This window comes from Neolamprologus multifasciatus, chromosome 7, assembly GCF_963576455.1.
Source record: "Neolamprologus multifasciatus chromosome 7, fNeoMul1.2, whole genome shotgun sequence".
In the NCBI taxonomy this organism is placed as follows: Eukaryota; Metazoa; Chordata; class Actinopteri; order Cichliformes; family Cichlidae; genus Neolamprologus; species Neolamprologus multifasciatus.
In genome coordinates, this window is record NC_140445.1 from 50793590 (window position 1) to 50818277 (window position 24688).

The 24688-nt window shown below is 40.8% G+C and overlaps 1 protein-coding gene and 1 long non-coding RNA gene across 2 annotated transcripts; both read left to right on the top strand.

The window, feature by feature from the left end:
* The first annotated feature begins 3476 nt into the window (after positions 1-3476).
* dhtkd1 (dehydrogenase E1 and transketolase domain containing 1) lies at positions 3477-21459 on the top strand. The gene is made up of 17 exons (XM_085168557.1): positions 3477-4021; positions 4285-4437; positions 7855-8066; positions 8153-8347; positions 8515-8784; positions 9589-9760; positions 10595-10793; positions 12795-13107; positions 13197-13281; positions 13387-13526; positions 13604-13754; positions 13853-13959; positions 15789-15953; positions 16544-16626; positions 16792-16958; positions 20465-20550; positions 20639-21459. The coding sequence occupies exons 1-17, from the start codon at positions 3850-3852 to the stop codon at positions 20738-20740; spliced, it is 2772 nt and encodes a 923-aa protein (XP_085024683.1). The 5' UTR covers positions 3477-3849; the 3' UTR covers positions 20741-21459.
* Positions 16965-19532, top strand: LOC146515275 (uncharacterized). Its single transcript, XR_014875370.1, has 2 exons — positions 16965-17206; positions 17631-19532. It is a non-coding gene; the product is annotated as an uncharacterized LOC146515275 (long non-coding RNA).
* Positions 21460-24688: the final 3229 nt, after the last annotated feature.

The following is a 24688-nucleotide window of genomic DNA, read 5'->3' on the forward strand; positions in this document are numbered from 1 at the left end:
GATCTCTGTGTCCCTCACTTCATGAATCAGTTTCAGGGGAGGGGTGGGGTTAGGATCCTCTAAATTGTGGTAAGTTTCATGTTAGTATATTTGTGCTGTCCACATACTTTAATGGTCATCAGGATTTTTGACAACTTGTGTGGATAATTGTCTTAGTTGAAAAGGTAACTGTTTAATTTGAGCCTTGCTTTTTACCTGTGTGTAGTTTTGTTCTTTCCCATAGTGGAGTGCGTAGCTGAAAGACTGTTCTGTTTTTGTTTTGTTTTCTTTTTTTTGGGTCGATGTTTGTTTGTGTGGTGTGTTTCTTTGCCTCTGTCTCCGAATTAAACCATTTCCCCTAATATGGACTGTGTCTTTGTGTGTTGTGCTTGTCCGGTGTTGTAAAGGCATTGTACAAACCTCCACCCACCCACCCTTCCCCAGTGTGTCATGTCTCACTAACTTGTTCTCTTTGTTGTGCTTCTTTCTGCTTTTACCTGAGCTGTAACAGGTGGGGTGGGCAGGACGAGCCATATCATATTGTGTTGGGTTTTATCGGTAAAAGTACTACTGATCTGTGAACCTGCACCCAAGAGCCAAAGAAATGCAGGCACTTTAGTTGCATTTGTACAAAACATCAGTTCAAACTCAGATGTTGTGGTATAAAGAATGAGCAAGTCCCATTAAACTGATTATTTTATTATTATTTTTAAAAATGCACAATTGCAGTACATCAATGAGCTCAGTTCTTAAAAGCAAAGATCTGAAGCAGTTTGCCTGAGATAAATGCAAATCTAGTTTTGTCCCCTCTTTTTCAGCTTCTCAAAAGAGGGTTATTTGCTGCACTGCTTTATATTGATTTGAAATGAATATACTTTCTCTCCACACGAACATGTCCAGTGTTTACCAAGAGTGGTCCACAAAATAGACTATCCATTGAGAGGCAGTTCCCTGGGTGAAACTGCATTGGAGAATTTCCAGACTGCAATGAAGGGAAGGCAACTGTAGTTCACCCGCCTGTTAGAACCAAGGTATGCAGAAGAGCATCTCTGAATGCACAACACGTCAAACCTTAAAGCAGATGTTGCTACAGAAGACCCTACCAAGGCCCAGTCCTGTTTGCTAAGAACAGGAAGCTGACTGTCCAGAAATGGACAATAAAAGACTGGGGAAAAATGTTGCCTGGTATGACGAGTCTTAATTTCTGCTGCAACATTCAGATGGTAGTCGGAACTTAACATAAACAACATTTAAAAGCATAGATGTCTTCTTCCCCTCCTCTTATGAACAACTCGGGCTGCTGCTACAGTTGGTGTAATTATGTAGGGAATATTTTCTTGGCACACTTTAGACCTTATTTTTTGCTGATGTTCACTGTGCTTAAATAACCTCTACAGATTCCAGATCTCATTCTGGTACAACTCCTTTTTGATGTCATGGAACAGGTGCTTGGCATCATGAAAGTTCAGCAGCTGCACAATGTGGTGCTAACATGGACCAAAATCTCTGAAGAATGTTTCCAGCAACTTAAGTCAAGTCTATTGTTGTACTGAGACTGCTCCGAAATCAAATGGGGGTCCAGCCTGGTAGTGGCAAGGTGTACCTAATAAAGTGACCAACAATAGCATGTGATTTGGTGTTCTATTGGACAAAATATCCAATTTGAAGATGAAACCATGGCATTTTCCTGTTTCCTGGTATGTTCTGTTAGTTGAGAAGACAAATACTTGAGGCTAAGTTAAAACATACATTCTAGAAAAAAGTCAGTATCTCCTTTTAGTAAATATAAATCAAAACAAAACAATTGACCACAGATAAAAGCTATTGTTTCTTAAAAAGTCTCATCTCTAAGATTTCCCCCAAATCAGTAAAAGGTCACATCTTAAATCCTCCTTTAGTAACAGGACACGTTTATTTCCCAGAGTGTTAGGGAGTGAATTTAGCAGCATCACATTAGCAGTCTAAAGGCATACAAAGAACCTCAAGATCCAGCTTGTTCTGTTGCGAAAATGGTGTGAGAGGAGAAACTGGCATCTTTTCCCATGTGCAGGCGTTTCCATGTTCTCAGTCATCAAACACACAGGATGTAAGGAAGTAGGATGTAACACGTCACAGTGCTGAGATGTAATGTGACTTTAGAAAGCACTTTCTGTACAGTGTAGCAAAGGTCTTTTCTATTTAACCATGAACTTCTGACGAGTTTAAAAATGGAACTTAAGGTAGTACAATAACGCCACCCAGTGGTGGAGATCCCTCTGCAGAAAATGGCAGGCAGTGAGACGATACATAAAGATGCTTTGGCATTTTGGATTAATACAAAACATAAGGGAAAATATAATAAGCTTAGCACTTTGCAATTAAACTTTACATTTTCAATCATGCTTTGGTTGCTCTTCAGCAATCAGAAAATGTTGGTTCTTCTGTCGTAAAGTAAACCAGGTCTATGAGCTGTTCGAATAATCTGATACTGCTGGCAAAAAATTTAGGCTGTGTATAAAATGCACTGTTATTAAACTCCAGAGCTCTGGGGTCTTTAAATCTGATCACAGTTTATGTGGAAGACCCTGACGTTTGTGTCCTGGACTAATGAATGGTTGATTAGTCCTTATTAGCCATTATTTATTTAACATTAATTAACACAAAACATCAAAAGTTGCCTATTACAAACTGCTCGGTGCAGGAAACCTGTGTGTGGGACTTGTGCATGCGTTTCATGCACTCACTGAAATGGGAGCTCGGGTGCTGTTTCACTGTTCGGAGATTCCTACATGATCCATGAAAGACTAGCAAGTGTGGGAGTCTGGGCAAATGTGATGGGAGCACAGGCATCTATTGTTACAGTGTCAAGGCTCACCTTGATCTCTGTCACCACTGGCCCTTAAAACACATAGACATGGCATACTGTCTCACCGTTTCAAAATCCCCCAAAACCACCATTTTCATTGATTTGACCTCAGAACAGTCTCAGCATATTTTAAAAAAATAAAAATAAATAAAATGTAGTAACAGTTTGATTTTACCAGTTAATATTTTTAGTTTTAGTGTTGGTGTTTTTAAATAATTTTATGGTTAAATATTTGTCATGGGATATTTAAGAAGGTTAGAACAGCGATTTCAAAATGCACTTTTTAGTTTTTCTGACTTAGAACATTATAGACCTTCCAGTCTGTAAATATATGAAACAGTAACTTTTTTTTCACCTGGTGTGGTGACAAATTCGACTGAAAAACCCAGCAAGTCTTCTATATTTTGTTTTAAGTCGTTTTGTTAGTATTTTTCCCGCAAAAGAGAAAAAAAAAATCAAAAATAAAATAATAAATAAAAAAATTAAAAAAAACTTGTTGATTTTTTTCCCCACACCTATTTTCTTTCTTTCTTTCTTTCTTTCTTTCTTTCTTTCTTTCTTTCTTTCTTTCTTTCTTTTTAGTTATTTCAAAGTGTTTTTCATGCCTTAAATGCATGCTTTTATGAATTTTAAGTTCAGTTTCAGTTAATTATAATAATCTTGCTCTTCAGTGGTAATTACGATGTTTTAAGAAGTCCCTGAACTTAGCACATACGTCGTCGCTTGGACACCTGTTGCACTACTTCACTTGCTTCTGAGATTTTAGCCATCTTAAAGACAACATAGCGCTGGCCCGAAATGTAAAAATGTAACCTCGTGTCCTACAGATTCAAACCTTGTGTTTAAGTAAAATTAAATACAATTTACTCGACTTAAATATCGACCAGATAAGCTTCAACCAATCGCCTGCCGATTCGACATCTCCTCCCATTAACGTGTCCCTCCTCCGGGCAGTATGGCTGCCGTCCTGTAGCCTGTCCTCAGATGTGTTCCCCTATCTCATGCGAGACTAAAGACCTGGAAACATGTCGGTCTTGATTTTGCTGAAAAGCTCGCTGAGCAGACTGCCGCAGAGCGTCGCTCGGCAGGTTGTCGGCTGCAGTTATCACACTGAGAGAGGTGTTTACGGGTACCGACCCAAGAGGACCGAGCGGGACCAGAAGTGGCAGAGCGAGCGGGTGGCTGCACTAAATCAAGGTCAGTATGGAGTTAAATTACAGTACGGTCCCCTTAAGTTACCGTCGTTTAACATAGAGGCTCGGCAAAGACAGTTGCATTAACGCTTGTTTGTGGGCTTATTTTATTCTGCGGTATTTTTATACGAGTTTAAATGATATTCTGTTTAGGTGGCCTATCGTTGACTCTGGAAGCTGTTGTAGCTGTTAACTGCTGTGCAGTGAACGCGTCATTTATTTAATGTGAGCTTGCTGTCACGCGTTGTTCTCTTCTCTTGTGTTCAGATCATGCTCTAGCTAGACTGGTGGAGGCATACAGAGCACACGGACACAAGGCTGCTAAAATTAACCCTTTGCTACCCCAAAAGCCTGTTGTTGACAGTGTCCCGGAGATTAGCATGCTGACTGGCACCCTGAGTGGACAACTCAACACCTCAGGTAAAGGAATCCTGCAGAAAGCATGCACCCGAAGTTAGCATACGCACACTTGTTTACCTTTTTAACCTTAGTCTTACAAATGCAGCTGCTTTTAGCTGGTCGGGTCTCTAATGTGGTCACGTGAGTCATCCAGATCTTATTGTAACTTTACAAGAAGCAATGAATTAAAATCAAATTTGCTATATTAGTATACATAAAACGCCCTGATTGATAGTAAGATAATAATATTTGTAAGGGGTTCAAACTGATCACAAACCACCTAAAGGAAATAAAATTATATTCTTCTTATAGTTCAGCGGGACCAGGAATATCAGTGGTCTTCAACCTGAGTCTGATATTTATGTAATGCTAACTAAAGAAGCTCTTGAAAACCAAACATACCTGCTCAGGGATTTTTTTTTTTTTTTTGCTTGATATGAAGAAGCAGGATTTTTAGCGACTCATCAATAAGCGGTTTACATATGCACCTAACAGCATAGAAAAGATTATTAGATGATAGTGAGGTATGGTTTGGAGATGGTGGCCTGACAAAGATAGAAGATTGAGCTGCAGGTGGCAGATTTGAAGATATTAAGATTTTCGTTGGCGTGACCTGGATGGACAGAATTGGAAATGAGTGCATTACAGGGACAGCTCAGGTTTAAAGACAAACTTGGTGAGGAAAAGAGGAAGAGCACAGAGAAGATTTGTGGATGGTAGTGAAAGAGAAAATGCAGTGAACCTAAACGAATTACAATTTGTAGAAACATTCTTATTACTAACCAAATCTGAAGCGCAAAGTAAAATAATTTTGACCGCAGGATGAATAACAGCATCCTGCGGTGTAAAAACGACAGCACTCTGTATATTAAAGCGAAGTGGGAAAAGGAGGGTAATTTGTCAATTACAGAGAAGTGTTGGGCTCACGCATGCAAGATACAGTGGGCTACCACTGGGTCTAATGTTTGGCGTGAATTTTGCTGGAAAAGCATTATGAGATTTTTCATTACCCCTGCTCAACAAAGATATCGAGGAATTGGTGATAAATGTTGGAGATGTGGGGGAGATGGAGCTAACCATTTCCACATCTTTTGGGACTGTAAAGTTATTCGCCAGTATTGGTCTCTAATCCATGATCATTTACAAAATGTTTTTTCATTTGTTTTTCCTTCAACTTTTGAGACCATATTTTTGTGCAATGTACCAGTGGATAAACTGAACAGGAGAACAGGAGACTCCTGTATATGCTTCTGGCCGCAAGTAAAAAGCCTCTTACGAGAAGATGGCTTAAGCCTGAACCACCAACGATAGAAGACTGGATACATTCTGTACAAGAGATCTATACGATGGAAAAAGTGTCATTTTCTCTTAAACTTCAGAGGGATACCTTCTACGGAATATGGTCTAAATGGACAGACTATGTTAAGCATATGAGGTGTGATTTTTGTATATGATGTTACAACCCTGAGTACTACGTAAACCTACCTGCTCTGCTGCCTCCTAACCCTAGTTTTTTTTTCTTCTTTTCTTTTCTCTTCTTTTTCTGTCTTCTTTATTTTTCAATTATAAGTTAAAATGTGACAGCAAAGAAAATGTAAAAAGGCAAACTACTGTTATGTTCAACTGCTGTCCCAATAAAATAGATAATAATAAAAAAAAGAAAGAGAAAATGCAGAGGTTTGGTATTACAGGAGGAAGCTAGGGATGGGGGGAGATAAAGGAAGCAGCTGAATGAAGAAGACGACAGGCGCAAACTTAAATCAAGAGTTGATATTTTACACTGAGAAGTGTTAATCTTTTTATTTAAACTATGAGGGAAAAAATAACACCCACAATGTCATTTCACTTTGAGTTTTTAAGTGTTAATCACGTCCAACTCTCTACTTTTTGCTCTTTAAAAAGTGTTAAACTTATATGGCGTTTGCCTTTCATTATGAAATCCTGCCCATCCCAGTATTTGCTGCACTCCAGTTTTAATGCTTTACTGAGGACTCTGTTCGACACAACTTGTACTTACTTGTTGGCATGTGCCCTTCTTGCGCAACACCTGGTTGATCATCAGTTGTCTCTGAAAGTGAGGAGAAAACAAAACGACACACACCCTTTTATCCATGACTTAATGCTAAAGCATGAACTCTTTAAGGTAGACGCACATAAAGTTGTTTTTATGTTTTGTTATGCAAAATTTGAGTCAGTATGGACTGTTATGTTACGTTACTGCCCCATTATTATGCCTAATTATGAGGTTAAAAAATGAAAAGTTCTCTACAGGCTGATGTAAAGCAGCAAAATTTGATCCATTTCACACAAAACGTTGTGCTTTTTTCTTTCTTTTTTTTTTTTTTTAACTTTGTGACATGGTGTGCTGTCCAGTCACAACGAGCCATCAGAAGACGTCTACACGGCGCTCATAAAAGGACATGGTCAGCACTAATACTTGGGCAAGGCAGGATGGCTCTTTATTCCAGGCTGTTTACACCTGAGTTGTGTGAACTGAAGCCTCGGTTTCCTGTTCTTATGTGCCAGGAGTGGTGCCCGGTGAGGTCTTCTGCTGCTGTAGCCCACGTGCTTCAAATTTGCAGATGTCGTGGGTTCAGAGATGCTCTTCAGTCCTCATCCTTTTCTGACTGTTCCCTTAGCTCAGCAGTTTCTGAACTTCAGCTGGTCGTCTTGCTGTGATGTCACTGGCCTGTTAAATATTTTCATTAACAAGCAGCTGTACCTGTTAAAGCGGCGTGTGAGTGTATATAACCGTTAAAAAATTAAATCCCTAAAGGAAACCGTTACAGCAGACATAGTTCCACTTTTACTTACACATTCAGCGTCCTAATCTGTCTTGTGTTGCTTACTTGAAGGACCGTCCTCTTCATCCAGGATAACCATATTATTAGAGCCACACGCTGGAAGGTCTAGATCTGTACTGGTTACAACAACAAGCGCTGGACTGGATAGACCCCATCTGATCACAGGCTTACAGGGCTGGAACGTGACCATGTGACCCACTGCACTCAATCATTATTTCACCCATGTTCTTATGTGCTAGTGATGCGTGTCAATGGATCAGACCAGTCGCAGTATTTCACGGTAACAGCAGCTCGTCGTTACCTCGTTAAGTCTTAGGATTCAATTTGTAAACAGTTGCATTCTGTTATATTTACATTTTATGCAACATTTGAGAATTTCGATTCTTGGTTTAAAAGTGTAAAGTCAGAGTAAAATGATTGCAGGTTAAAGTCCTGGAAAAAACCCTGTAACCCTCATTACTTTCTAGCATGTTTTCTAGCTTCATATCATTTGTGAAATATACAGTGTATTCATCTGTGAATACAGAACACTAAAAAGTACATATTAGGGCTGTTTTTGTTCTGTGACCCTCCCCCACCCTTATAATTCACAGGTAGGTGTTGCTTGCTTTACTCGTTACATGTGATTCTGCAGGTTTGCGGCACTTTGGGAAAGCGCAGGCTTCTGTGGAAGAGGTTCAGGCCTACCTGGAAGACGTCTACTGTGGCCACCTGTCAGTGGAGCCCGGCCAGCTGAGCAGTCTGGATGAGAGGGAGTGGTTCGCTGACCGCTTCGAGGAGCTTAAGAGAGAGAATTTCTCTTCAGAGGAGAGAAGGCAGCTGGCCAGGATCATGCTAGAGTCTCAGGCAGGTTTCAGAAGAGTAATAAAAAAGAATTGTAGCACGTGATCTCAATGACATCCACTTCATAATATTCCTCTTTCGACCTGCAGGAATTCGACCACTTTCTGGCCACCAAGTTTGCTACTGTGAAGCGTTATGGAGGAGAGGGAGCAGAGAGCATGATGGGGTTTTTCTTTGAGCTCTTCCACCAGTCTGCCCACAGTGGAGTCACTGACATTGTGATCGGCATGCCTCACCGAGGCCGACTCAACCTCCTGACAGGCCTGCTCAAGTTCCCACCTGAGGTTTGGATATTTAATCTGACCCGTATACTGTATTTTAGTCACGATCTTCAAGCTTATCTTTAATTTCCTTTAACATCACTGAACAGCTTTTGTTCGCCTTTGCCGCACGACAAACAAAAGCGAGACGGCCTCGGATAACGCTGTGCTTCCCTCATTTTTCTCTCCAGCTTATGTTCCGTAAGATGCGCGGCCTCAGCGAGTTCCCTGACACCTCGCCGGCCATCGGTGACGTCCTCTCCCACCTCACCTCTTCGGTGGAGTTAGATTTCAGAGCCAAACACCCCCTTCATGTCACCATGCTGCCCAACCCATCTCACCTTGAGGCCATCAACCCCGTGGCTCAGGGCAAAACCAGAGCCAGGCAGCAGCTCCGGAAAGAAGGGGACTACTCGCCCGAGGACGACGCCCAACCTGGGGACCAAGTCATCTGTCTGCAGGTAACACAGCTGCACGCACGTGTGAGGACATATTTTACAACTAGCTAGAAAAAGTGATGAGTCTGTTAGTGTGGAATTTCATAAACGAACACAAATAGCTCTATTGGAACAAATAAAAAAGTGTTTTACTTCTGTGTGCTGAAAAAGATTCCCTCTCCCTTCCAAAATGCTTAAGAAATCACTGTATGCTTTAATGAATTAATGAAGAACAATTATTACTTTTAATTTGACAACTTTACATTTATTGGCTCTACCTCATGTTAATATTGTGACTTACAGACATCACAACTTTAACTTGTGCTTATTATATAATGTTATACTAACTAACCAACCAGGAAGCTCATTCTCTTCCTCTTCAAATCATTTTCTTTAAAGGTAAAATGCTTTATGGGGTCAACTTGAAAGAAAGACAGATGTGAAATGTAAAAGTGAGGTCAGAGGTCAAATGTGACATGATATTTGGTTGCTATAACTATAATGCAATATTTAGAATCCCCATATTCCCTTTCCATAAATGCCTATATGTTGTCAACACAAACACTGGTGGTAAGAATAATAGTTTTAAATAGCTCTGTATAGCATTGCTATCAATTTGACCTTCAGATCATTCGGCTGACCTTGAAGGAGAGGTCAGAGGTCAAATATGACATATTTTAAAACTTTATAATTGTACTTTCTGCATGTTGACTACACACCACACTTGAAAGAATCATAGCTAATCAGGTCAGTATAAAAAAAGCAGGATTTGTTAGATGATGTTTGTTTGTACAATGAGATAACTTCTCCTTTCTTCCTTCTCCACAGATTCACGGCGACGGCTCGTTCACTGGTCAAGGCATCGTTCCTGAAACTCTGACCCTTTCAAATCTTCCTCACTACAGAGTGGGTGGGAGCATCCACCTCATCGTGAATAACCAAGTGGGCTACACCACCCCGTCGGAAAGAGGACGATCGTCTTTGTACTGCAGTGATGTTGGTCAGTGAAAGCTTCTCATCAGTATTCCCGTGTACAGAGAGAATACGTTATTTATTTGAAAGCGCTTTGTGTGTATAAAAAAAAAAAAAAGACTTTGAGAATAGGCAGACACGAGATAAAAAGTGTGTGAGGAGAGTTGCAGATTAACTAAATATAAACTTTTAAAATGTCACAGCTTCAAAGTTTTTGGAGCTCATTCTAAAGTATTTAAACCCAGTGTTTCCAAGATCAGTGTCAATTAGAGGTACAGCGAATGTCAAAATGTCCTGTGACCTGACATTGTGTCTACTGTGTTTCAACTTAATCAAATAGCAGGCTTTAGTCAGGCAATCTTTCCAGCAAAGCCTTTTTTCTCCTGACGTTTTCATATAAGATGAATGGTGAGTAGGAAAAAGAATCAGTGGGGTGCTGCTTTAGCTCAGTGGACGAGTGGGTGACCCACATGGCCACAGAGTTCAGCAGCCCGTATTTGAGAGTGACCTGCAGCCTTTTGCTGCGACCTGCCTATCTTCACTGCTCCACTATCCAATAAAGGCAAAAATGCCCAAAAAGTAATGTTTAAAAAAACACTTCACATTACACGATGCTTCATTTGTTTCTATGCAAAAATCCAAAGTAATGGGGCTAAAAATGAGTGTAGCATGCAGCCTGAGGCCTAAGTCAAACAGTTTCATGAGGGTTTTGAATATGGATTATTTCCTGTATGCGTCTAATATGATACATACGGTGAAATAGGATATCTGAGAGGTCTTTTAAATTAGCCAGTGTTAGTGCAGTTTTACTTTGTAAAGTGGTACCTTCATCATGTTGTAATGGGCGACATTTCTTCCACAGGTAAGATGGTGAACTGTGCTGTGATCCATGTAAACGGAGATGATGCCGAGGAGGTGCTGCGAGCCGCTCGGCTGGCTGTCGACTACCAGCGGCACTTCAGGAAAGATGTCATCCTGGACCTGATCTGTTACCGTCAGTGGGGCCACAATGAGCTGGACGAGCCTTTTTTCACCAATCCGGCAATGTACAAGATCATCCGGTTAGTTAAAGCTATTGCTTTTACTTAGCAGTTTGATTTGAATTATCCTTGTAGGTGCACTGATGCATTTACATGATGGGTCTACTTGTGTAGGAATGGCTGATGTTTAATGGTGTATTTGGGTAATTGTGGAATTTTTATTTCTGTGTGAAAGGCAAGCATAACTTGAATTGTAGTGTTTCAACTATTAAACCACTACAGTGCTTTGAAACTATAAAAACTCTGAATTTCAGGACAGTAGAGAATATGCAGTTGCTTCACAACAACAGTCATTTTAGTATGTTGCTTTGGATGTTAAAGAACCTGCAACATTAAAGAGAGAACTGCAACAATTAGCTGAGCCTCTAAAAGCAAGCAATTGGCGACCGTGGCGAGAAAGAACTCTCTTAATAGGAAGCGACCTCCAGCATGACCAGGGAGTGGGAAGCAATACACTGTGACTGGTTAGGAGGATGAGGGGGAAGAGAATATGGATGAAGAACAACAAAGAGGAGAAATCACTAACTGCCAGAGAGAGATTAAAGTGAATGCAAGAAAAAAAATGTTGTTTAATCACATGGGGAGTAAAAAAAAAAAAAAGGTACTAGGTTTTTTTTTTTTTTTAAAGATGCAGTTCCTAGGTTAGTTATTTTTTTATGCCTTTTTTAAAAAGAATTTGCCTCTGCACACCACCTCAATAGATTTTAAATCGGTTGATATGTCATTTAATTCAAGTGGTTTAACAGTTTAGGAATTACAGCCATTATAATAGACAAGTCCCAATTTTGAGAAGCTCACAGTTAATTGGACAAATAAACATCATATTGAACTACTGGGATTAAAATTCTTGGGCATGAGGTGATGTGTTTCTGTCACTGAGATGCTCTGCCAGGCCTTCACTGCAGCTGCTTTCAGTTGCTGTTGTTTGTGGGTCTCCGCCTTCAGTTTTGTCTTCAGTAACTGGAAAACATGCTGTTTGTGCTGAGATCAGGTGACCGACTTGGCTTTTTAAGCATATCCCATTTCTTTGTCTTGAGAAGGTCTTGCTTTCTTTTGCAGTATTCTTTGTGTTATTATCTATTTGCACTGTGGAGTTCTGTCTCATCAGTTTTACAGCATGTGGTTAAAGCAGACAGTACAGCTGTGTGCAATACATAATTCATCCTGCTACTTAATACACAGAAACAGTCCTGTTCGCTGGCGATCATACATGCCCATACCATTACATCATCTCTGTATCCGTCCCTCCTCCTTCATAGTTTCCTCTTCCCATCACTTAAAGGTCCAAAAAAAGTTTTTTTTTCCCATCAGTGCGATCTTCTTTTAGATGTTTTCTGGCAAAGTCTAATCAGACCTTGTTGTGTTTGTAACAAGTGTTTTTTCACCTTGTTGTAAACCCTCTGTAATTACATTCATCAAGGCTAGACCTTGACAATTATACGCCTACCTCCGTGTGAGTGTTCTTGACTCGGCTCTGTGCTGCAGAGGGCTGCTTCTTAACCAAGGAAAGAATTATGTCACCATCCGCTTTAGTTGTCTTCAGAGCTTTTAGTGTTTCTGAGCTGGCCAGCATAGCCATTCTTGTTAAGAACAAACCAGGATTTTGATTTTATCACTCCAAAGGTTTTTGCGATCTCTCTCATTGATTTATTTGCATTTTTCAGCCCGTAATAATAATAATAATTCACTTACGTCAGCATCTCCTTGAACCTCCTTTAACATCATAAGTCAAGTGAAAAAATTACAAATTCAATTTGTATACTTTGAATCACTTTGAGATTTTTATTTATTTACTTTGTTATGAACTAATAAACAGGCCTAACCTGGACAAATAAACATCTTAGTCAACTGCCCAGTTCGTTTTGAGCATCTGAAGGTGGCTGTAATACCCAAACAGTTAATGCAATGCTTTTGTTGAACCCCTTGAATTAAAGCTCGAGTCTGCACCCAGTCCCATCTTGGGCGTCTGATTTAAAAGAATACAGGGTAATAATCAGATCATCTCCTGTTTGCTCCTTGCAGGTCTCGAAAGAGCATCCCAGACGCCTACTCAGACCAGCTGATTTCAGAGGGTCTGATGACAGAAGTTGAGCGTGACGAGATCAAAACCAAATACTACAGCATGCTCAATGACAAGCTGTCCAACATGACGCTGTACAGCCCTCCACCCACCAACCTGCAGGGCCGCTGGGGGGATCTTGTTGAACCCCAGGCTAGAGTCACCACCTGGGACACTGGTGTTCCCATTCCTCTGCTGCAGTTTGTGGGAGTGAAATCTGTGGATATCCCTGAGCAAATCCAGCTGCACAGCCACCTCGGAAAAACCCACGTACAGGTACCGGGATCTTTTGCTTCTAACCCTTCTGCCGCGTTGCCTTGTCCAAACATCACAGCAGTTAAATTATTTTGCTTTTGTAAACTCAGGCCCGGCTGCAGAAACTGGAAGAGGGAACCAAACTAGACTGGTCGACAGCAGAGGCCCTCGCTTTCGGCTCTCTCCTCTGCCAAGGTCTGTCACGTTTTGTCTGGTGTTTTTAGCAGTGAATAAAAATGACTCATTTCCAGTTTGGGAATTCTTGGGGTTTCCTTTAAACTCGAGCTATTCTCACTGCAGGTTTTAATATCCGTATCAGTGGACAGGACGTTGGAAGAGGTACATTCAGTCAGCGGCATGCCATGGTTGTGTGCCAGGACACTAACGACATGTACATCCCTCTGAATCACATCAGCCCCGAGCAGACAGGTTTCCTGGAGGTAATGCCCTCGCAAAGCGGATAAAACCATCAGTGTCAACATGAAAAACAAAACAAATTGTGGTGTCTTGTGTTTAGGTGTGTAACAGCCCGCTGTCTGAAGAGGCCGTGCTCGGATTTGAATACGGCATGAGCATCGCGCAGCCGAAGCTCCTGCCCATCTGGGAGGCTCAGTTTGGAGATTTCTTTAACGGAGCGCAGATTGTCTTTGACACCTTCATCTCGGGAGGTGAGCTTCTCACCCCTCTGCCGCATTTTCTAATAAACTCGGTCAAAAAAAAAAAAAGAGAGATTATTTCATCAGAGGTGAAACTGTCGTGTTTCCAGGTGAAGCCAAGTGGCTGCTGCAGTGTGGGATGGTGATCCTGCTGCCTCATGGATACGATGGCGCTGGACCTGAACACTCCTCCTGCCGTATGGAGCGCTTCCTCCAGGTCAGTGAGTCAGGACTGTGTCGGTATTTCTAATCTGGAATCGTGTCATATCAGTGTCAATCACTTAATTTCACTATTGTTTATTTAACCTGCTACTTAATATTACAGAAAGACATGACAGTCTTAAAGCTACTTAAGTTCAGATTTGATGGACTAGCCATATGAGGGCCCAGGTGAAGCCTTTTATTCAGGCTGAATGTCTGTGCTCTTCATTACATTATTCCAACCACTCTTTCATTTGTCTACACATAGAACACGTTTTTCCTGACAATTCCTATCAGGAATAACACAAATGTGCAACCAATTCCTTATGCACTGCACCAACAAAATTAAAGAAACACTTGATCCTAACAGTAAAAACAAAGTCAGCATAAACTATCGTGAATCTATTTTACCTGTAGCCATTAGTCCGGAGGGATGAAGAGAGGACAGTGTTATCACTTCAGTTTGCACCAAAGCAGCTGAAATGGATTCAGAATGGTTTATGATTCATAACAGCACAGCGATATCCCTGAAGCTTAACAGACTTTGTGTTTATACTGTGATAAACAAGTGCTCTGTCAGTGTATCATAGTAGTGCAGAGCCTGTTCACAGAGATTATGAAACCATTTTGTTAAAGCTACAGTTTAAACATCCCTTAAATGTGTCGTGTACAGGCAAGCAAGATGATTTGAAACGAGGGCAATAATAATATCGTGTGAATGTGTGTGGGTGGGTGTGTGGGTGTGTGTGTGTGGAATGAGCAGATTGTGGGTTGCAGTTTTTTTTTTTGTGACTCATTCACCAAAATGGGAGAAGTGCTTCAGTGTAGTGTGTAGTTGTTCAGGTGTCTTTGTGTAATAACTATTTGTTTTTTTTAAGTATTAAGTACTGTTTGAGGATTAAGATCAGCCGCTCAGGCTAAGGACCTCAAATTCAGCAGTGTACTTACCCCACCAAGTTTGAAATGAATCACACGAACAGCTGCAGAGAGAAGCAAAGTTAGTTGGATATAGGGCAAAGATTTCACCACATAGTATTCTCTAACCATTACACAACTTCTTTTGCAGTAATAAAAAAAAATCTTAAACTCTGCTAAAGTCAAAGACATGGGAGAAAGACATCCCACTTCTCTCTTTTGCTTCTGAAACAGTCACGATATGACTATCATTTCAGATCCTGCAGATTCATCAGTTGCTTGACAACACATTAAAAAAACACCTGAATAGTTTCCATGGAGGTTTAATCTTTTACCTCTGCCAGGAAAGAGATTATCCTTTCACTCATGCCTTTGTAGAGTTGAACTGTAATAACAAATGCAGCGTCACGCAGAGAGCTTTATCCGCGAATAATACCATAATTTAAATAGACAAAATGGTAACCACATAATGAGAAATAAAGGTTCTATAAGTGAGATTTTAAACATTAATATAGCCCGTAGGACTTTCGATCTAAATGAAAAGCTTGTTGTGTGAAGTTACAGATGGTTTCTTCGGTGCAGAGGAAGGCTGTGTAGTCAGGAGCACATTATGTACAGATTTGATCAATGGCAAATCATCACAGATAATGTTTCTTAATGGGCTGCAAGCAATCAGCAGACAAATTGCTTGGGATTGAGGCTGCTTCTAAAATCATTTCCTCGATAATAGACGCAATTTATTGAACACCAAATTGGAATTTTGCATACTTAACACTTACTTTGTGTCATCTTTGGCAGGTGAGGTATAAAAAAAAATCATTCATATTCATGTTACAGCTTTACAAGAGTGGAAGCTACTCAAGCTAATGTTTAGTTACGCATTACCTGAAATATAAATGAATGCTAACTTTTCCTCTTTTTGTCTCGCAGATGTGCGACAGTAAGGAGGAGGGTGTGGACGACGATACTGTGAACATGTCAGTGGTCAACCCCACCACCTCCGCTCAGTATTTCCATCTGCTCCGGAGGCAGATGGTTCGAAACTTCCGCAAACCTCTCATTGTTGTGGGACCCAAGACTCTGCTGAGATTTTCCGTGAGTACTTTAGGCCGCGCTCAGTCGGGCTTAAATACGTCGAAAACCGCGGTCGCTAGGGAAAAATGCAAAAATTTCTGTGATTGTTTTGCGGGTGGTATTTCAAGGTTGCTGGCTGTTGCCGTGAAATCGACTATTAAAGCCCCAATCACACCAAGATGCAAAATGAAGTTGGTCACAAACAGGTATATGGTGCTGCACCAGAAAAACCCCAAAACAAAAACTCTGCGTGCACTTTTCAAAGTAAAAGCTGGACCTTTTGAATGGTGTTGGCTGCAGCAGAGTTTCACTACTGCTCGGCAAGTACTTGCTAAGTCTTCGCAGTCTTCCATGAAACTACCAGTCTGCTAGCAACCAAAGCAATCGCAAGGAGGGTTTTTGTGCAGCACCCTCTTTGCAATCAATTTTACCTAGCAACAGCCAGCAGCCTCCAGTAACCACTTGCCAACCAGTTCAGGAATATAATTTTTTCCCTAGCGACCAGTGGTTGCCAGGAAGTCACCAATCGGTCTCTAGGACAGATTTGACACATCCAGCTCCTCAGAGATGCTTCCATCTCGATGCTTGAAGGACATGTTCTGTTTTCCCAGGGGGCCGTGTCCAGTCTGACTGAGATGGCACCAGGAACGTCTTTTAGGCCAGTGCTGGGTGATACTTCTGTGTCAGCAGAAAGGTAGAGAAGACGTTATATTAAATCTGCAGTGTGGGTGTGTGATTGTTTCTGTGTCTTTAAATGAAACTGCAGGAGTTCAGATTTTTGAAAGAACCATAAAAACACACATGTAAGTAGCCCAAACCCTGAGCCCAATCCAGTGTTTTGTTTTGTTTTTCCACACAGTGTCCAGAAGGTGGTGCTGTGCTCTGGGAAGCACTACTATGCTCTGCTGAAACAGAGGGAGACATCAGCAGCCAACCAGAACACAGCGCTCATCCGCGTGGAGGAGCTGTGTCCGTTCCCTCTGGATGCCCTGCAGCAGGAGCTCAAAAAATACCCCAAAGCCAAAGGTAGCGTGACCGCTCACTAATCTCTGTTTTCCCACCTACATGCCTACTTCATCTTTACTCTCAGCAAACACACCGGCTTTATAGATGGAGGTGCACTAGCAGTTTGCTTTGAGTTGTAGTTGAAGTTTGATTAGATCAGTTTATGAGTTTTGTTTTGTTTTTCAGAGTAGATTTGTTTGTTTCATTTTAGTTTGTGTTGTTTAAAAATGTTTTGTTTCATTAGTTTTAGTGTTAGGGTGGTGCAGGTGGTGTCTGTCCTTTCAGAGCAGTACAATAATACATTTAAACATTACAAACACTTATGTTCTCAAATCTAAATGTCTTTTTTTCCGCCTAACTACAACGGTACTTTATTAATGAGTCAGAATAAGAATCACAAGTTTTCTTTCGTGAAATCTTTTTCCAGTCTCTGCTTGAAATCCATTTCTTAGTAAATTATTTTAAATCAATCTTTTAGAAAATCCAAATGTGTTCTGTGAGTAGATATTGGTTGTAGTTGATTGGTTTCAGTCAGATTATTTGTTGACAGAACAGAAAAAAAACTCAGAATAAGTTCAATTTACTACATTTGCAATCCAGAGGTTTCAGTAAACACAAAAATGGTGTATGAATGATTTTTTTTATCAGTGCCACCATGTGGCTGACCGATGTTCTGAGCTGCTGCTGCTGCAGCCTCGCATGTCCATCAGAGAAAGTCTCTCATCTGATTTAGCTTGGTGGAAATCTCATGGAACAGAGATGAGTAGTCGTGCCAGGCCTGTGGTGGCTGCTTGAGCAGGACGGTGCCGGTTCCCACACCGCCAGGATAGTGCAGGCCTTTCTGGATCAGGAGAGTACTCAGACAGTTCCTTGGCCTTTTCCTTTAGTCCTGACGTGTTTCTTGCTGAACATGCCTGGGTGGATGCGTTCATCAGAGGCAGCTACAACCAGTGACCATTGCATAGCCAGCTGTCAGCTGCACTCATTCAGGAATGGAAAGTAATTCCGATCCAGACAGGTGACGGCTTGCATCACATCCAGGAGAGGTCATACCTCATACAAAGTGTCTTCTGTATAAGTTATAAACGTTAGTGTTGGGGTTAACCTTTAAGGGTTGGTCTATAAAATCTATTTAACAAACTACTGGGTTTTTTGTTTTTTATTTTTATTATTATTACATTTAACAGACCACCTGTCATATAATCAAGAAAACAGATACAATTTAGCAATCTGTCAAAAACTTTAGAAGGATGACTTTTTGCCAGACAGAAAAAGGTTACAAAAGCGCGCTGCCGAAGTCTGAGTCAGAGTAATTTAAATGTGATCCAGCTGAAAGCAGAAACGACATTCGACCGTTTAGTTGAAATGCCAGATCATCAAGTATCTGACAAACTCTTACCTACTGCACAGCTGTTGTCTCACAGGTTTCTCTCACTTTATCCTTTACTGTCCTTGTGAGCATCATTCAAGGCGTGATGGACATGCTTTCCATACACGAGCAAATTTCCTTGCCAACATTGTCTTTTTTTGCTTATTCACACCATCCTTACACGTTTAGTTTCACAAAAATGCATTTACGTAAACAGCAGTACAAATACTACGTGTGTGTCCAACTGGTAAAGTTTAGCTGAGGACTCAGAGTAGATCAAAATCTTGAATTACTTTTCTGAGCTGGCCTCTGTTATTACCCTGTGCCCACAGCCTTTGAACCTTCAAAGCGGTGAGTGATTTGCATACTTTTTTTAGGTTCCTCTTTTTACTTTTTAGGCACAGACAGCTTTTGTTTTAAAGGCTGTTGTGCTAAATGCAGCTTGTGTGGATAAGAAGACTTCAAACACGGGGCTGAAAATATCTTCACATTTTTGGGGTATAAATCATAGGTTCTGGTCTTACAAAGATCCTGATTATTATTTAACAGTAATACAGCAAAGGACAGTCAGAAATATTTGTTCTGTTTTTTTAAAAAAAAGAAAAATTGGTGATTCAGATAATGGTCTTCAGACCGTAACTGAGGGATATGACGAGGAGCTTTTTGACTATACTACTCAAATTATGACACATGGCACATTATGTCTGTGTGCCGTGCCCTTAAACTAACACTACCCTTCCTGCTACTACAAGAATTGTGAGTATAAGTAGTAGCCAGGAACTGATAGCTGACAATCAAATGCATCGTGTCCATAAAAGCAGGAGTTCTGTGAGTTTGCTGGTTCAGGTGTGTGTGTTAAAACAACGGCAAGGAAGAACGACATCAGCAGTGACCTTAAAGAAAGAATTGCTGCTGCCCATCAATCCAGGAAGGGTTAGAAGACCATTTCCAAACTATTTGAAGCCTATCATTCTACATCTAATGTTTTTCACTATTATTATTTACAAGTGAGCGACATTCAAGACTGTAACCGGTCTTTCTAGGGGTGGACATCCCAACAAATTCACCCCGAGGTCAGACTGTGCAGTGCTCAAAGAAACTGCAAAAAACCAAGAGCTACATGTCAGATTCTGCAGGCCTCAGTATGTTAAATGTTAAAGTTCATGACAGTACAAAAAAAAAAAACCTTAAGAAATATGGTTTATTTGGTGTGTGACCAGGAGAAAGTGTCTTCTCTCGAAAAACCAGAAACAAAAAAAAACATGGCACGTTTGCAAAGCTGCGTCTGAGCAAACCACCAGACTTTAGCAACAGTGTCCTTTAGACAGATGAGACAGATAAGGAAATGTGTGACCTTAATGCACAGCACCGCAATTAGATATGAGCACACACATCTCATACCAAGTGTCGAGCACGGTGGTGGAGGAGTGATGATTTGGTTTTGTTTTGCAGCCACAGCAGCTGGGTAGTTTAAGGTCATCGAGTCAACCGTGAACTTCTCTGTATACCAAAGTGTTCTAGAGTCAAATGTGAGGCCGTCTGTGTGACGGCTAAAGTTTGACTGAAATTGGGTCGAGCAACAAGACAACGATCCCAAGCAGAGCAACAGATCTACAACAAAAAAGACTGAAAAAGAAAAGGAAAAAGAAAAATTATTACTACCACCCAGCCGAAGTTGTATTTAAATAATTTCAAGACCCGATAAAGACCACATGACATTTCATTCAATCCTGTTAGAACTGAAAGATGGCACATTTTCTTTAGCGAATGACTATATGTTTGTTTATTTATTTATTTTTCTGCACGTATGTTTGTGCATTTGTAAAGTTGGAAGCAAGACCCAGTGAATTTGGGTTTTTTTAATTAAAACTGAGAGACATAATTTAGATTGGCAGTTGTTCTGAATGGTCATTTTTGTGTGTGTGGATGAGAAACAAAGCTCAGGTTTCACTTCAGTTTGCTGTTCTATTGTTCTCACCAAATACTCTATAGCAAACTGGTTTCACACTGAGCTGAAATTTCACTGAACTGCAAGAGAGGAACTTCAACCAAAGTGCTAACCTACATAAATCTTTAGTGGGAACTCGCCTTTTAAAAACACTGAACAGTGTCCTGTATCGCTGTAGATTATAATCACATTTTTAAAATCCTCTTGCAGAGTTCATTTGGAGCCAGGAGGAGCCTCAGAACATGGGGCCCTGGTCTTTTGTAGCTCCCAGGTTTGAGAAGCAGCTGGCCTGCAAGGTGAGCACAGTTTGAAACAATTCTGTCTACACTGTGAACCTCAGTGAATTATATTACTTGAATTGACTCCCTCCTCTGTCCTTGTCAGCTCCAGTTAGTGAGCCGGCCCGCTCTGCCCGCCCCTGCTGTCGGCATCGGGACCCTTCATCACCAGCAGCAAGAGGCCATCCTCACTGCTACTTTCTCCTAAGACTTAAACAAGGCTGCAAACCAAAACATATCAAGTTTGCAGGCATCGGTACAACATTACATGCTGCATCTGCTGCACTACAGATACGCGGGACCTTTACGTGGCGTGGATGGGCTGTTTTTAAACAAATTGTTCAGTAATGAAGATCAAATCAGAGAAATGTGTGAAAGAGGATAGTGTTAATGATTTTATTTGTTCTCTTGTAGTTCTTAAGTGTTTGTTTTTAATGAAAAGTCTACTTCTGTTCCCTCCTTTCTGTCATTCAGCATGCCTGTATTTAAGGATGGAGGCACTTTAATCGAAGCCTTACAGACGGCGTTTACAAGGTGACTGTGATGGACGCCTGTCAGGGGGAAATCTACAGATTCCGTGTTTCAGGAATCGGAACTGCTTATTCGTCTCGTGCACACAGGCTGCATGAGTTACTGTTTACATCATAAAGTAGTGGGAATGTATTTGTGCATTAACCTTGAAACATGTAAGAATGTGAGTGCTAAACTAGCATTACACTTGAAGATTTGAAAGTCTGTCGTGATCACCAGGAGGAAGTTACCGTTGAAACTGCTGAATGTTTATCAGACCGGTTTTATTTCTTATCTTACAAATATGAACTAAAGTTAATCTTTTTTAACCATTTTACCAAACTGAAGCTTCAAATCAGAATATTGGCATTAAAGAGTATATTTTAAAATAAATCTGTTTTCATGTTTGTGTGTCTATTTCTTTTTGACCAATAACGTGCTTCGTTCTATAAGAGTAGTCGCTCCTGAAGTTTGTAGCACGAAGCAGGATCCGTGCTTATTCCACTAACTTCCAGTTTAACCCTGGATTTTCTTTTTTTCTTTTTAAAAAGGCAGCTTCACTTGTTACTGAGCTGTGCAGCAGACATAAGCTGCTCCAGATTACAGCAGGTGAGATTAGTTATAGATTAGAGATCAACAGGTATGAAATCACCACCTACTGACCAATCAGTTCTCTGGGAAATGGTGTCACCATATGGACTGAACTGAATCTTCTTTAGTGCTTTTCTACTCTACTCAAAGTGCTTTATACAACTTGCCTCATTCACCCATTCATACAAGCACTTTCTATGCTTAGGTACTTTCTGTGTAACATTCACACTCTGGTGGATGCACTGGTGAGCAGCTAGGGGTAAATATCTTGCCCAAGGATACTTTAGCGTGTCCTGCTGCACCTCCTGAGTTACGGCCACACATTTGTGGAAGATACCTCTGATCTCTGTGAGCAGGTAGAAGGAGGGTCTACAACAGGGGTGGGTAGCTCCAGGCCTCGAGGGCTGGTGTCCTGCAGGTTTTAGATATCACTCTGGGTCAACACACCTGAATCACATGATGAATTCTTTACCAAGCCTCTGGAAAACTTCAGGACATGTTGAGGAGGTCATTTAGCCATTTGAATCAGCTGTGTTGGATCAAGGACACATCTCAAACTTGCAGGACACCGGCCCTCGAGGCCTGGTGTTGCCCACCCCTGGTCTACAGGGTTTATTTTTCCCTCACCATCTGTAAGAAATACAGATTCTTTAACCTCCTATAACCTGGCATCCACATATGTGGACATCACATTTTGGGTTATTTAGACCAAAATACTAAATCTTGCTCTACAGGGGCCTAATATCCACTTACGAGGACACTCTACTGCTACTGTTCTATTGAAATTTGTATCGAAAATGAATATCCTCATATATGGCTCTGATTTTTCTTAGAAACAAAATTTAGGTAAAAAAAAAAAATCTGGTAATTTTTTGTTTTTACATTCATCAGGTCCCAATCAGACCAAATATCAAAGAGAACTTAATAATTCATGCCATGGAAGAGTTTGGGTCTTAAGAGGTTAATGCAGCCCTATTTCTGGATATCTTTTTCCCTCCTGGTTGCAAACGCCACCAAGACTGCAGCTGGAAGGAATAAAAACTAAAACTGTCCTTATGCAGAGGGCATGCTGGTTAACACTGTTACCTCGCAGCAACAAAGTCCTGAGTCTGCATGGGTTCTCACCAGGTAATCCCACTTCCTCGCAGGGACCACAGCTCCCCTGCGACCCTGAAGTGGATAAGTGCAAGCAAACGGATGGAAGGATGAACTGTCTTTATGCACATTAACTAAACATTAAAGGGATAACACTTGTAATCTATGTGGTTCTCCAGTGTCATACTGATAGAGCTGTGACGGTGATGTCAAATAATCCTCACAGTGTAAACACCCTGTCCTTCCTTGATTCAAATACTGCTGTTTGTGATTGGTCAGTGTTACCCCTCTAATGACAATGGCTTGTAATAAGATTGGGGAAATCCCGTGATTGACTTACCAAGTTTATAACCACCTTCCTGTAACCTGATGATGTTCTGGTGAGTGAAGCCAGATAACTCAAACATATCTTTGATCTGATTAACTTCATCTGCAGGCATAGTTTCAAATAAATTAACATATGTACAGGAAATTACTGTGAGCCGGTAACTTTAGGCTTCAGAAATGTCCATTTTTTTCCTATTCTTATTTCTGTATGATGTCATTGAGAGTGAATATTACTTATGTGGTCATATCGGGCACACAGGTTCAAACCATTATGTGAAGGAGAGCAAATTAGATGAAAGCTGGCTTAAAGGGAAAAGAAGTGAAGCAGATTTTTTCAGACAGAGGTTCAACTGAGGGGCATCACCAAGGCTCAGCATGATAATGCTCAGCAACAGTAAAAATGCACAGTTGTAAATGAGTATAATAGATCCCTTTACCCACAGCCACCCTGGGGCAGAGGCGCCCCAGGGTCAGTGGTGCGGTGGTCAGAGATCCTGGTGGCGCCAGTGTCCGGCAGCCTCGCCTCTGTCAGTGCGCCCCAGGGTGGCTGTGGCTACAATGTAGCTTGCCATCACCAGTGTGTGAATGTGTGTGTGAATGGGTGGATGACTGGATGTGTAAAGCGCTTTGGGGTCCTTAGGGACTAGTAAAGCGCTATACAAATACAGGCCATTTACCATTTTACAGTTGCATAACCATACTTCAGCTTAAGACAGGATATTGTTAGAGTGGACCCAGAGTTGTTGGGTCCTGCATTCATATTTTTCTCGGATTTTTTAAATGAGATTCCAATAAAGGCTGACGCACTCTTAAATGTCTGTTTTCCAGTTAAAGCAAGACATGAGATGATCGATACTTTTGGAGGCTGGATTCAAAAATCCAAAAACAAAGTGGGTGGATGATTTTTCTGCAGACTGAAGGAACAACACCTCTGTGTAAAGCAATGAGGAAAATTAGCTTGAAGTCATGACCTTGATTTAATTAGTTGTGTTTATTCTGCTTGATTGTTCATTCAGTTAAATAAAACGACAATGCCCTCCCAAACAAGTTACACAATCAATCAGAGGAGGAATCCTTCAAAAAAATTTACAGTATTCAACAGTTCAACTGAAAACAGGGAACAATTTAAAGTGATTTTCTTCCCATAAAAAGTTCTCAGTGACTAAGCTCCAGCATATCTGAAAAACTTCATAATAGAGGTATATTAGGTCTGGCTGTTCCAGAATAAATTCTAGGCTGGATTATTGTAAATCCATGTCATCAAGGAAATACCTTCCTGAAAAACCTTCATTTGATCCAAAATACAACAGCAAGAGCATTAATAGGAGCCATAAAGTCATATTTCTCCCACTTCAAATTCTTATTAGCTTCCTGTCAAATTCAGAATCAAAATCCTTCTCTCTACACACAAACTCCATCAATGCCCCATCGATCTTAAAGACCTCATAGTACAATATTATCCTAACAAAAGTCCTTTTTGGGTTTCAAAACTAGAATGGGAGGCAGAGCCTTCAGCTATCAGTACCCTGTCCTGACCACCAATCTCCCATTTTGAGTTCAGGACACAGACACCCTCTCTAATTTAAAGCTTAAAACCACAGGGTTTTATTATTTTTTTTCAACATGAGAGATA

What these genes read in the sequence shown, in the direction of transcription:
- dhtkd1 (XM_085168557.1), top strand. Translation starts at nt 3,850, where the DNA reads ATGTCGGTCTTGATTTTGCTGAAAAGCTCGCTGAGCAGACTGCCGCAG. An exon ending in GGATCATGCTAGAGTCTCAG is followed by an intron (nt 8,067 to 8,152) that starts GCAGGTTTCAGA and finishes TTCGACCTGCAG; the next exon opens with GAATTCGACCACTTTCTGGC. An exon ending in AGCAGACAGGTTTCCTGGAG is followed by an intron (nt 13,527 to 13,603) that starts GTAATGCCCTCG and finishes TCTTGTGTTTAG; the next exon opens with GTGTGTAACAGCCCGCTGTC.